General features: G+C 57.7%; 1 protein-coding gene across 5 annotated transcripts in view; it reads left to right on the top strand.

The window, feature by feature from the left end:
• The window catches only part of PSD4 (pleckstrin and Sec7 domain containing 4), a 35,302-nt gene extending 27,263 nt beyond the window's left edge, over positions 1 to 8,039 (top strand). For 4 of the 5 annotated variants that reach the window (XM_049652116.1, XM_049652115.1, XM_049652114.1 and 1 more), the window contains 9 exons: positions 157 to 215; positions 400 to 489; positions 1,529 to 1,572; positions 1,917 to 2,077; positions 2,999 to 3,069; positions 3,190 to 3,353; positions 3,940 to 4,084; positions 4,277 to 4,420; positions 5,776 to 8,039. In XM_049652116.1, coding sequence (XP_049508073.1) covers positions 157 to 215; positions 400 to 489; positions 1,529 to 1,572; positions 1,917 to 2,077; positions 2,999 to 3,069; positions 3,190 to 3,353; positions 3,940 to 4,084; positions 4,277 to 4,420; positions 5,776 to 6,033 — 1,136 coding nt within the window. In that variant the 3' untranslated portion in view covers positions 6,034 to 8,039. The remainder of the gene's footprint in view (positions 1 to 156; positions 216 to 399; positions 490 to 1,528; positions 1,573 to 1,916; positions 2,078 to 2,998; positions 3,070 to 3,189; positions 3,354 to 3,939; positions 4,085 to 4,276; positions 4,421 to 5,775) is intronic. The other variant, XM_049652118.1, reaches the window with a different exon arrangement.
• Positions 8,040 to 13,258: the final 5,219 nt, after the last annotated feature.

The following is a 13,258-nucleotide window of genomic DNA, read 5'->3' as shown; positions in this document are numbered from 1 at the left end:
TCAGGAGTTCACTGGGTAGCTGCTGGTGGGAGTGTCTGGGGGACTGTGGAGAACCAGAGAAGCATTTGGGGGTCACCCCACCCAGCACGGGCAGGTGGAAACACGGGAGTCCCGGTTCCAATGAGCTTTCTCTGCACTCACCTCCCTCTGGAGCAGATTCTGTACACACCTTGACCTGTGCCATCATGCTCCTTAACACGGACCTGCATGGACAGGTGAGAGGGCGGGGGTGCAGGAAGAGGGGGGTTGAGGCCAGAGGCCCGGGGTGGAGTCATGGAAGGGCCCCGGGGGAGGTAGGTCTGGAGAACTGGAGAAGGTTCCAGAGTGTCCGCCTGGGGGGTTATTCTGTTGGGGTGGGGAGTGTGTGCCAGCAGTCCCCCTCCTCTGCATGGGCCACAGAACATTGGGAAGAGCATGACTTGCCAAGAATTCATAACCAACCTGAACGGCCTGTGTGACGGCAGGAACTTCCCCAAGGAGCTGCTGAAGGTATGGTGGGGAGGGAGGGTGCCGGGGTGGGGGGGCGCTCCCTGGGCTCACGGTGCCAGGGGCTCCCAGCCTGGGCCTGCCTCTGCTGCATTATCTTTGGGAGGACAGGCTTGTGTATGGAAGGTCCCAAAGCGTGGGTCCTAGCCAGCCGCATCAGCACCACCTTGGTATTTGTCGGCTTGTGGAAATTCACAGGCTCCCTGCCTCGGACCTACTGAATTAGAACCTCTGGGGCTGGGGCCCCTAAAATGTTCTCTTAGGCTTCCCGGCGATTCTGAGGCTTGGGGAATGTGAGGAGCACTGGTTTCTTGGTCCTCTGAACGAACAAAGGGCAGTTTGAAGTCTAAGACTTAGGAACCAGAGGTTCTAGGGTTTGAATTCTTGTCCCTTGGCCCACTTGGGCTCCTCCTGGGGTAGCAACCACTTTATGGTGTGGTTATCACAGTGAAATAAAGGCTGTCAGGTGCTCAGAGCGGGGCGAGGCACACAGCATGCTTTTCATAAGTAGTGTTGGCCCTGGTTCTTTTGTCTGTGGGGTGAACATTTCTTGCACCCTTGCTGTGTGCCAGGCATTGCCAGGGCTCCAGAGGCATGCAAGCAGGATGCATCGACACGAATACTCTTTGTTATATCATTTCAATGTTCCGGCACCTCATTTATTCATTCGTTCACCGTATATTTATTGCCCCCCGTCAGTCAGCCGTTCCTGCTGTGTCCCATGGGCAGGATGGTATGTGGATGATTCATCTTCTCAGGAGAACTAGCTCAGGCCTCACTAAGCTCAGGTAGGGACTAGGATTGCTTTGCTCACCTTGTCTCCAGCATCTGGCATGGTGCCTGGCACACGGTGAAGGCTCCGTAAATGGTTGCACGCCTGCATGGGTACGTGGATGCATGAATGAGCTTCCCGCTCAAGGAAGGGCAGCTGTGTTGGGGGTGGATGAGGCCGACTGCGGCCTGCCCTTGTCCTACCGATGCCAGGTGGAGTTTGGGCCCCACAGGCCGAGGCTCCCTGTCCACTGTGTGCCTTCTCTTCTAGGCCTTCTACTGGTCTATCCGAAGTGAGAAGCTTGAATGGGCTGTGTAAGTGACAGCCCCCTTCCCCCCACTCCCCACCCCTTCCCCGTCTCTGGGCCTGTCCTCCCTCCACCTGCCCACCTGAGAGTTGGAGGAGCCCCAAGGCCCCGGACAGTGCTCCCCCACTGAGTGAGGGCCAGTTTCAAAGCAGGTGGAGGAACCTAGGTCACATCTGGAGGTGGGGCTGGGGATGACAGGAACGGATGAGGTGGCTTGGAAGGACTCCTCTTGGGAGGTCCTGGGTGATCTGGCTCCCCAGTGAGAGAGAGGGTGGAGGGTGCTGAGGCTGTGGGTGCCTCCTGGGGGCCTTTGCCCGGCCAGTACCCCCAGCCTGACTCTCTGATGTCCAGGGATGAAGAAGACGCAGCCAGACCAGAGAAGGCCCAGCTGTCTCCCGCTGCGGGCAAGATGAACAAGCCCTTCCTGCAGTTGGCCCAGAACCCCATGGCACCCACCTACAAGCAGGGCATCCTGGCCCGGAAGATGCATCACGATGCAGATGGCAAGAAGAGTGAGTGCTGCCCTGTCGCTGTGCGGGGCTTACGTCTGCCATTGAACCAGAGTGTGTGCATGCGTACTACAGTGGCTATGTACGGGTGTGCGGAGAGATCGCACAGGTCAGGGACCGGCGCCTGTGTTCTTTCCTTGCTGGTGACCGTGTGCTGGGCGCTATGTAAGATGCCAGGGGGTGGGGGCGCGGGGACAAGACAGACCCTGCCCTCCAGGGTCCCTGTGGTGAGGGGAAGTCAGACAGTCGCATCGGTGTCTGGGATAAAAGGTAGAGATTGGTAAGTGGTGTAGGGAGGGTAAGATCAAATACGGGGGGGTGTGGAGAAGGGCTAGGTTTTGGTTTTGTTTGGGGGATGAGATGTGGGGGACAGGGACGGGTCAGGCTTCTGGGACATGATGGTATCTGAGCTGAACCTTGGAGGAACGGAGGGCAAGAGGGCATTCCCCGTAGACAAAGGAGTAGACGCAGTTTGCTCTGAATGGGGGTGTGTGTGACAGAGAACAGAAGGAGGTGCATTTGGCCTCATCCCTCAGACAGGTGAAGGCTTTAGAGCAGGCCAGCAACAGGACCGGAGCCAGGCTGGGAGGGGACTCTAGGGAAGGAGGCCTTCTTCTGCTTGAGGACTGAGTCCCTGTGCCTCTCTGGATGAGACCAGAACGATGTCTAGTGGGACTGTGCCCGTGGGTGGGAGTGTTCGGAGAGGGGGCGGCCGGCGTGGACATTGCTTTTGTTGTTTGTGGGGTCCAGCCGTGATTGCCTGGGTGTGAGGCATGGCGCGTGCTTGCTTGTGACTGTGTTTTGTTGTGTTGCTATGCTGCGTGTTTCCGTGGACCCTGGGCAGGGACTGAGTTGGTGGGGGAGGGGGCCGTGTGTGTCTACGTGTCTGGATGGGGCGCCCACCTTTGTGTACTCCTGGGGCAGCGCCGTGGGGCAAGCGCGGCTGGAAGATGTTCCACACCTTGCTTCGGGGGATGGTTCTCTACTTCCTGAAGGTAGGAACGGGGTGCACACCCCTGACGGGCAGGGTGGGGGAACAGGGAAAGGCCCAGGATGGTTCGGAGGGTGGGCAACAGATGATAACCTCTTTTCTGGGCCCCTGGGCCCCGTGGCAGGGAGAGGACCACTGCCCTGCAGAGGAGAGTTTGGTGGGGCAGATGGTGGACGAGCCCGTGGGGGTGCACCACTCGCTGGCCACCCCGGCCATCCATTACACCAAGAAGCCGCACGTCTTCCAGCTGCGGACTGCCGACTGGCGGCTCTACCTCTTCCAGGCACCGTAAGTCCTCCCGGGGTGACAGCAGCAAAGCCCCCGCTCTCCTCTCCCCATCTCTTGCTCACCCTCTGATGGCTGCTGGCCTCTCCTCTCCCCATCACTTGCTCACCCTCTGATGGCTGCTGGCCGGGGCCCGGCGGGAGTGGCCTTCTTCACCAGGAAGCCTGAGAATGCTGGAGCCTTTGGAAGGGGTCCTAGGGCGGCCCCAGAGGCTGGTGCTGCCTGCTGGCCTCCCCTGACCCCGGCTGCTTCCCCAGTGCATCTGCCTCCCGCGTGCAAGTCCCGATCAAGCCTCCCAATTCCGAGCGGAGGATTCCAGGAAGCCTCTAGCAACTGAGCACTGGCTTGGACATTTGGTCTAAAATCTATTGCTTTCCCAGATTTTCCTCTTTGAAGGATGACTAACACCACCAGCAGAGGTCAGCCACCTCGATCAGTGGCAGCGCTTCTGGCTTTTTGAGGCTCTGGGTCCTGAAGCGGTCCTGGAAGACTGTGCAGACCACAGGAAGCTTGGCGGGGGGGGGGGGAGGGAGGGAGGGGCGGGACCGGCCCTGTGACCTTGGGGACCCACGGCCTCCTCTGCCCGCAGCACTGCTAAGGAGATGAGTTCCTGGATCGCGCGCATCAACCTGGCCGCCGCCACGCACTCGGCGCCGCCCTTCCCCGCAGCGGTGGGCTCCCAGCGCAGATTCGTCAGGCCCATCCTGCCTGTGGGCCCCGCGCAGAGCTCCCTGGTACAGCCCCCGGAAGGGCCGGGTGCGGCGGGGAAGGGCGCTGCACGGGACGCGGGACGAGAGGGGAGGTGGGAGGGAGGGGCTGCGCACCTGGGCCCGGGAACGAAGTGGGGTTTGCGATGGGCTGTGCACCTGGGCTCGGGAACGGAGGGGAGCGGAGAAACAGCTTCCCCCTCTGCCTCCCGCTCCCAGGAGGAGCAGCATCGATCCCACGAGAACTGCCTGGACGCTGCCTCCGATGACCTGTTGGATCTGCAGAGGAACTTACCGGAGCGGCGCGGCCGCAGCCGAGAGTTGGAAGAGTACCGCTTGCGGAAGGAGTACCTGGAGTATGAGGTCAGGCGCCGAGTCTCCGCCCGCCCGGCTCGCTCCCGCTCCCTCGGTTGGGCCCTCTGCCGCCCTCTCGTGGCCGCATCCGTCCTTGCAGCCTTAGTTTCCCCGGCTGCCCTGGTGGAGGGAGGCCCTGTAGGCACCCGCGCTGGCAGGGGCTTGCGCGAAGTGTGTGTCCTTGTGCCCTCAGACCTCTTCACTTCTTGTCGTGGGGGCACCCAGCAGCTGCTTGGCTGTCCGCAAACACTCACAGGGGACGTTCTTTTTATAACTTTCTTTCACCCAAGAGTATACTGTATTTGGCTTTCCCTAAATAGAAGGAAAAACGATTTCAGTTGAATGATCTCCCCTAATACCTACCTAATACTAATAAGCAGTATTTATGGAGCTTGTATTACTTGCCCCTATTATCTTGTTTAGTTGTCTGACAACTCTGAGGTAGGGACTGTTGTCCTGACTTTACAGATGAGGAAACTGAGGCAAAGAGAGATTAAACAACTTGACCGAAAAGGATGAATTCACATGCCGCTCCAGTCAGGGCCGAGCCTCATTTATATTAGCCCAATGATCGATGCCAAAATGGCTTATCCCTGACTCCCGCCCCACCTTCCACCCAGATTCTGCTACGGTCTCTCATCCATGCACCTTCTGGGACCCTATGCCCTAGGGGTAGGTGAGGGGCACTGCTGTGCACACTGGGCCTCACGCTGCCCTCTCCCTGCCTGTGACCAGCTGCAACCCGTAGCCAAGCCCCTGGCCCTCCCCAGACCTCACTCCCCTCTGTAGAGAGCAGAGACAATGCTGCATGGGCCCCCCAGCCACCCAGGGCTGGGCTGAGGGTCCAGCGGGGTGGAAGACGGGAACGCGCTTAGTACGCTGGGACCTGTATCCCAAGGCGGCTAGTTACGGAGGCCTCAGGAGTGTTAAACAGATGAAGGGTAGTTAGCATCTCTCTCTCCAGATGCCAATTGTTAAAATGCTATTCAGACTCAATTAGGCTTCAGTACAGATGTGAGCTGTTTGTGCGCCGTGCTGCACAGATCAGGCCTAGCGGGTTATGGGTCTTTTAGTGTCTCAGAGATGTAGCACGTTCTGGAGACGTTAGTTACAGCCTTACAAGGCGGTGGCGGTTAGAATAGGGCTGGGCTGGCGGGGGTCCGGATGATACTATCCAGGTAACCCCAGGGCTCGGACGCGAGGCTGCTGTGTTCTGCAGTCTGGTTGCTGGAGCGTGGGACAGACATTGGCTGTTGGTCTAGCCCTCTTCCTCACACGTGTGAGCCGTCTGCCCCTCGAGATTCCAGCTTCCTCCTACCCTGCAGCCAGGGAAGCGCTAAGGTGGCGGGGCCCGTGTGTTGCAGAAAACCCGCTACGAGACGTACGTGCAGCTGCTGGTGGCCCGTCTTCACTACCCCTCCGATGACCTGGACCTGTGGGAAGAGCAGCTGGGGAGGGAAGCCGGAGGCACTCAGGAGCCCAAGCCCAGCCTGAAGAAATCCCACTCGAGCCCGTCCCTGCACCAGGACGAGGCCCCCACCACGGCCAAGGTGAAGCGCAACATCTCAGAGCGCAGAACTTACCGGAAGATCATCCCCAAGAGGAACCGCAATCAGCTGTGAAGCCGACGCCACCTCCCAGACTCTGGCCCCTGCTCGGGGCGGACCTGAGACCCCACGGAGGAGGCTTGTTTCAGTGGGTCCGTGGTGGGGGACGAGGCCTACCCCTTTCCCACGGAAGGACAACCCCCGTTCCCCTGTGGTCCTCGCTCCCTCCTGCGTTCACTGGAGCTTTCCCAAACTGCTGCGCCCACCCCCACGGCAGCCCCCAGCTGCCCTGGTCCCCGGTCACTTCCGAGGGAGGAGGGAGGTCCGGGGTTTGGCTGCACTCCGTGTCACTCTCTACCCTTCCACAATCCAGAGTGGCCACATTTCTTGGGCCTGGGGGCAGCTTAGCACTCATTTGAGCATCGGAGTACCCCTGGGCTTCCAGAGAGAAGCTGGGGCAGAGGAAGCCTCTGGGCAGTCAAGTTAGGGGAGCCATAGTCCTGAGGAAGATCTTGCTCTGGGGATCAGGTGACCTGCTGTGAGAGGTCCTGGGAGAACCCAGCCAGCCCCCGGTGACAGAGAGCAGGGTTGCCCAGTGCCACCCCCTGACAGGTAGGCTTTTCGGGCAGGGACTCAGCTCGGTGAGGCTGACTCTGGGGCCCTGGGCCTTTGTCTCCTTCCCCCCCGATAAGCATCCGTGCACCAGGGGCAAATGAGACAGGCCCACGTCACACACACAATTGCTAATCATCGGAGCAGAGCCAATGGTGGGCAGTGAGGGCCAGAAGGGGTTGGGGCCTCCAGAGCTCTGTGGAGAGGCCTGGGAACAAGGGGCCTTTGTTTCACCAGAGCAGGGAAGGAGGTTCTCCAGGTTGGGACCCTGAGAGAGGCTGAGGGGCAAGAGGTGGTGTTGTACCCCTTGGGGGCTCTCTCGGAAGGAGCTTGTCTGAGAGCTGTGAGGGCCAGTGGAAGCCTGGCTCCCTCCCACACACCCCATTCCTTGCATTTCATTCCCGAGGAGGGGCCCCAGGTTCCCTTCCGGGCCCCTCCCCCTCCTGCACCCTCTGCCCCCCTGCCAGCTCACAGGGGGCTTTGCTGCCCTCCCTGGGAAGTCCCCTTGTGCTGCCCTCTGGCTGCCTCCCAGCTGGGCTCTGGGGGAGGTTCCGGACACTCAGGGACCTCGGGCTCTGCCTGCGGGAAGGAGGCTGGGCTGGAGGAGCGGGCCACCATTGTCTCTGTTCAGCCAAGTGTGCGAGCAGGCCGCCGGCCAAGAGGGGCCTCTGCTGCCTGTCTGCCGCCTGCTGGCTGACGCACTGCCTCTCCAGCCTTCCCACCGGGGGGGGCCCCCCTCCTCCCGTCCACGCTTGTCACCAGCCCCGGGACCTGAACTCTACCAAGTGGGGCTGGCCCTTGGGGACTGTGAGGGGTGTCTGGCCAGGGCCCAGGGCTGGGCCAGGTACCCAGTGGGCACACACTAAACGCAGGCCAGTAAAGAAGCAGGTGTGCGTGCATATGTGAGGAAGGGGAGGGCCATCCTAGGACACACCTGTGCCTAAGCGTGTCTGCGTGTGAATGCGTAGGTCTGCGTGCATGTGTGTGGGACGGAGTCACACATTTATAGGCTGTCAGCGCTGGGGGGACCTCAGAATCATCTGTTCATTCCACTCATTCATGCATTCATTTCACAAATACTATTGACCATCTCTTATGGGCCAGTACTAGCAGATTCCAAAATCACTTGAACACGTCTCTGGCCTCAGGAGGTAACAGTCCTGTGGTCTTGTTCCCTGCTGTCCATACAGAACCACACTTTATCTTGCTGGTAAAGACCCATTCCCACCCTTTGCTCAGGGATTCGGATTCAGTAGGTCTGGGTCAGGGTCACGGATACGTATTTTTAAAGCAGCCTGGGTCACTGATGTGCAGCTAATAGGTGAAAACCTAGCATCAGGTGGATGTGACTTGCCCTGGGACTGATGCTTACAAGCTTGGCCTTGAGTGGATTATTTGGCCTCACTGAACATGTATCCTTATTTCTAAAACCAGAATAAAAGGCAGAGGCGTGCCTGCGTTTGTGCATACGTGTGGCCCTTCTATGCACCTTCGCTCATGTCTCATGTAGAACCGGTGCCTCTCTTTCACCCCGGGGAACATGAAGCCTTCAGAGAGATCGGGACTGCAGGGCCCTGCCTGGTCAATGCTGTGTAGGCTTGGCTTGGCCTGGAGGCCTGGGGAGGTGGAGACTGGGTGGTTAGGCTGCAGTTCTGACATGTGGCCACGAGAGGGCGGGCTTGCGTCTTTCAAGCTTCTGGAGCCCGGGGGCCCAGCTGCAGAGCACTGCTCCTTGAAGAAGAGGAAGTTAGTCTGTATGTCCCCGGGGCCATCACCAGAACCAGGACCTCCCACTTCCCTACACGCACAGTGGTCCAGGCCGGGCCTCCCACCTTGTGGAGAAGTTGGCCAAGCAAGGATTGGGACTCTGACATCTTCCTGCAGATGGAGAGGGAAAGGGTTTCTGGAGCTGTGTGGACGCGGCCTGGAGTTCCCTACACAGCTGTCCCTACAAAAGTGAAAACTGAGTGAGCTCCAAGTCCCAATCCTGAGGTGTGGGGCAGATCCAACGTACGGGCCTCTGTCTGACCTTGTGTCCACCCTCACTTCCTTTCCCACCTGGGAAGTGGGTTTGGTGGGTCTCTGCAGAAAAGACAGGTTCGTGGTGATGAGCTCAGGCTCCGTGAGGCTGGCTGAAGTTTGGTTCCTCTCCCTTCTAGGGGGGGCTCAGCCTCCGGGGCCTGCAGCGACCCAGGTGATACCCCAGATGTGATCTCTTCCTGGTGTCCCAGCATCTCTGTGTGGCTTTCTACTGATAACCTTCATTTGTTGGTTGTTTGCCGGGCACCGGGAAAGAGTGAAAGGCCACTGAGGTCCAAGGCTTGGGTCCTTTCCTTTGGCGGCCAGAGTCAGATGGAGACGACAGGTGGGCTATGTTGGAAGGAGCTGGGCTGGAGGACTGGGATTAGCCAGGGTGAGGGAAACATGGCCGTAAGTGTGGGCCCAGGCCGGGTCATACGGGACCTTGCATGCGGCCGAGGAGTGTGCTTTACCAGCAGAAGAGGCAAAGGCTCATGGCTTGGGGGGCAGCCAGCCTGGGAAAAGGCTTTAAGAAAATGAAATGACTTGAGTGAATAAGGCTGATAAGTAGGGTCAGAATATGGCCTGGGGACATTCTCTATAACTATGCAACTTTTCTGTGAGTTTAAAAAAGAAAAAGAGGGGGCGCCTGGGTGGCGCAGTCGGTTAAGCGTCCGACTTCAGCCAGGTCACGATCTCGCGGTCTGTGAGTTCGAGCCCCGCGTCAGGCTCTGGGCTGATGGCTCGGAGCCTGGAGCCTGTTTCCGATTCTGTGTCTCCCTCTCTCTCTGCCCCTCCCCCGTTCATGCTCTGTCTCTCTCTGTCCCAAAAATAAATAAAAAACGTTGAAAAAAAAAAAGAAAGAAAAAGAAAAGGCCTGGAAACTTAGGACAGCCTGGCAGTCCCACATCTGGTCCTTCTCCCTCCCTTGTCCCCCACCCCCACATGCACGCTGGCACGCACTTGCACGTACTTCTGGGTCTCCTCAATGCCACACTCTCCATAACTGCTCCTCTGCCAGCTTTTCTGGATGCCTCTGCCCGCTTGCTCACACCTTTATCTGTTTGCCTTGCGAACAACTTCCAACATCCTCTGTACCCTTCCGTGAAATGGGGACACACCAGAAGGACCACTGATGACACTCAGTCGTCAAATCCAATGTCTTCTCAGCCTTCATCCCCCTCACCTCTCAGCGACCTCTGACCCACAGACCTGTCTGACCCTGCATGAGGCCCAGCGCAATCTGGTCTCAGCAACCGGGACCTGGAGTCGGACTGCCCGGGGTTGAGTCCCAGCTGTCCCTTTTGTGGCTCTCTGACCACATGCCAGTTACTTGGCCTCATATGCTTTGGTTTGCTTCTCTATCAAATGCGGATAATGACACCATGTACCTCACAGGGTCCTTGTGAGGAATAAGTATAATTATGCACATAAACATCTCAGAACAATGCCTGGCACAGAAGGAAAGCTTAGCAAGTTAGCTATTAGTACGCGGCCTTGCCAGTCTTACCACATGAGCCCTCCCCTCCTTGGGGCCCTGCTTAGGTTCTGCTCTTACAATTCAAGGCCTTGACTTTCCCTCTGCCTGGAAGTTGCAAACGACAAATCTTAACTCCAATAGGCTTTAGCAAAAAAAGGACATTTAATGGCTCCCATAAAGGGAGTCTCTATCCAGGTCAGATGACGCTCGAGCTAGGGCTCCACGCGGAGCAGGCCCTCTGTTCTTCTGAGCTCCATCTCCCAGGCTAGGAGGCAGGAGCAGCACTCACGGTAGCAAGATGGCCCTTGTAGCTACCACCTTCTTGGTGCAAGCCTAGCACATAGAAACTATCTGCTCCTTGGAAAGTTCAAACTCAAGTCCAGGAACAGAGTCCCTCTGAGCTGCCCACTTTGAGCCATGTGCCCATCTCTGAGCCAATCACTAGGGTCAGGGGCCTAGGGTAATCAGAGTCTACCTTCTGAGATGGGGGTGGTGGTGAGGTAGTGTCACCCCAAAAGATGGGGACTGGGACCAGCGGCTGAGAAATTCTGAGTACTGCTAGTCCCAGGAAGGGGAGGAAACCAACGATCCGGAGGCCTTCTCCTCCAGGACCTTCCTTGAGCCCTGCTCCCCCAGTTCAGTCTGTCTCCCTTCCCCTGTCCTCCTCTCATCCCCTGCCCTCTTCTTTCTGTCTCCGCTCCCAGTAGAACATAGGCTCCCCAAGGGTAGAAGCAGGGCATGTTGGTTTCCACTGCTCTGAGCCCAACTCGTACAGTCAAGAAGTGTAAATCTCGAAACTGTATCCTCCCTGGGCTTCCAGCCTCCGTGTTCTCCTGGCTCTCCTACTTTCTTACATGGTCTTTTACTGTCTTTCTTCCACTTGCTTCTCCCACCCCCGAAGTCAGCCTTCCCCAAAGGCGCAACCTTCTGGAGGCCTTCAGGATAGCTTCTGGGAAAGCCTCGTGATGTCGGCTTTCAGCTCTGATCTCTGTTCTGCTTTTCAGACCCGGGGGTCTAACTGTGCAGGACGCGGCCCTCAATCTTCCTGGAGATGGTAAGTTTCCATACAGATGTACTCCCCTGTTTCTAGTGATGATTCTGTGACAGTTCTGTGACAGCTGATTTGAGAGGCAACGTACCAGGATTATAAGGATATTTGAGCCAAATGGGCTTCTGCCTCACCGGCAGTGTCAGGTAGACGTTTCTGGTTTCCTGATGTCTTTGTCTCCGTCTGGTGAGACACGGACAGGGTCTGGAGGAAGTACGTGGACAGAAAAGCGATGACTCTCTCATTCAGCGAATGAGGACAGGTGAGAGTGAAAGTCCTTCCACCTGGCCACCAAGGGGCTCGAGGCTCATTTACAGATCAACTGCGGAGGCCCAGGACCACTCTTTGTATATTTCCCGTGGGCCTGATGCTTTATTTCTTACTTGTATTTTCCTAATTTATTACATGCATTTCCTGTGAGCTGTCTCAAATCCTCTCTGGAACAAGGTGAGGAATACATTAATATTTAAAATAAAATAAACAAAATGTCAGTGTGTGTTTGTGTGTGTGTGTGTGTGTGTGTGTATGTGTCTTAGGTTGGAAATTCCTTAAGGGCAGAGACCATGTCTGTTTATACAGCACCTGGCACAGTGTCAAATTGAAGCTTAACAAATGCATTTTGATGAAGAGGGAGAAAGAAGCTGTCTGCAGGAAGATAGGGAGATTTAGACTGCACCCTTCAGCTACCCTTCCACCAAAGCCCCTTTTTCGCAAGGGGTGCCCTTCATACTCTCTGTTCCTGACCATCCAGGTTCCCTCCTGTCATCCCTGCCCTGTCCCCACTCCTCATGACCAACCCTGTCCTCATCCACACCTGCTCTCTTACAGACGTGCCCCTTCCCCACACAAACACAGCTCCAGACACACCTCGCTCGGGGCTTCCCCCCAAAACACCCTGCCCACCCTTTCACCCGCTGCCCCAGCCCCACAGGCTCAGCCAAGGCTGGGCAGCAGCGTGTGGTGCTAGGAAATGCCACCGGCGGAGCCGTTGGAGGTGCTGTCCCTACTCGTGCCTTGGCCCTGTGGGGGCCTCCAGCCAGGCGGGGACCTGGCAGAGGGAGGGAGAGGATAAGCCGCTTCAAAACTCCAGATGCAGCAGTTAAAAAGAGGACAGAGGCAATGATCCTTCAAATTGCCACATCTGTATAATCTGCCTTTTATTTTCTGCTTCATGAAGTTTTATTTCCTATTATTTATTCACCTCCCCGCCCTCCCCTCCCCCGCCTCCGCTCCTCCTTAGCAGGCGACATGCTCAGATGGGCCCTGAGCCTTGGCCTGGGTCTCAGCCCACCCCCACCCAACCCCCACCCTGGGCTGGCTGCTGGGAGAAGGCACCTGCTCCCCCCTCCTATGGCGCCCCCCCCCATCCTTGTGCTGCGGCCCCTACAGGCCCCTCCCTCCACTCTCCAAGGGGAGCTTGGCTGCAGTGTGATGGGGGGAAGGGATCAGGGATGTGAGGCCTGTCCCCCAAGACGGCTGACACTGCCACCACCACTTAGCAGGAGCTTATGGGAAAGAAGAACCCAAGGCCCTGGAACCCACAGCCAGGGGGTCTCCATCCCTATGTACCCTCTCCCCGCCCTCCTCTCCTGTGCCTCATTTCCCACCCTCAAGGCCTCTTCCTTCTGCTCTTCCAGGCTGTGATCAGAGAGCTGGGTGGGGGGCGGCCTGCTGAGCAGGGGCGTATTGAGATGGGAAGAAGGGGGACCAGCCAAGCCTGCACTGGGAGGGACAGCTGCCCAGCTGTTTAGGACCTGAGCCCCCTTGTCCTGCAGGAACAAAGAAGCCGCTCTGAGAAAGACCCAGGCTGGAGTGTGGGGAGAGGGTGTTTGGGAAAGATCGTCTACATTTTGCACTCCCCTCACCTAGCACCCTCCTTATCCCTCTTGGGGACACACAAGCACAGGAGAACAGCCCTTTTCTGGAAAGAGAGGTTTGGCTTTTAGGCCCTGTGGGTTCAGGGTTTGCAGTTGGTGTTCCTAGTGGCTGCTTCCTGGAGAAGACAGGGATGCCAGAGAAAGGCCTGGCAGGGGCAGGGAGGATTTCGCAAATATCTGAAACCTGAAGGCACTTCACATCACCTCTCTCAAGGCCTTCATCACCTTCCCGCCTTGTTCTGTCATAGTGGCTTTCAGTAAAAT

Source organism: Panthera uncia (genome assembly GCF_023721935.1).
Source record: "Panthera uncia isolate 11264 chromosome A3 unlocalized genomic scaffold, Puncia_PCG_1.0 HiC_scaffold_12, whole genome shotgun sequence".
In the NCBI taxonomy this organism is placed as follows: domain Eukaryota; kingdom Metazoa; phylum Chordata; class Mammalia; order Carnivora; family Felidae; genus Panthera; species Panthera uncia.
This window is presented reverse-complemented; position numbering and strand designations above follow the sequence as displayed.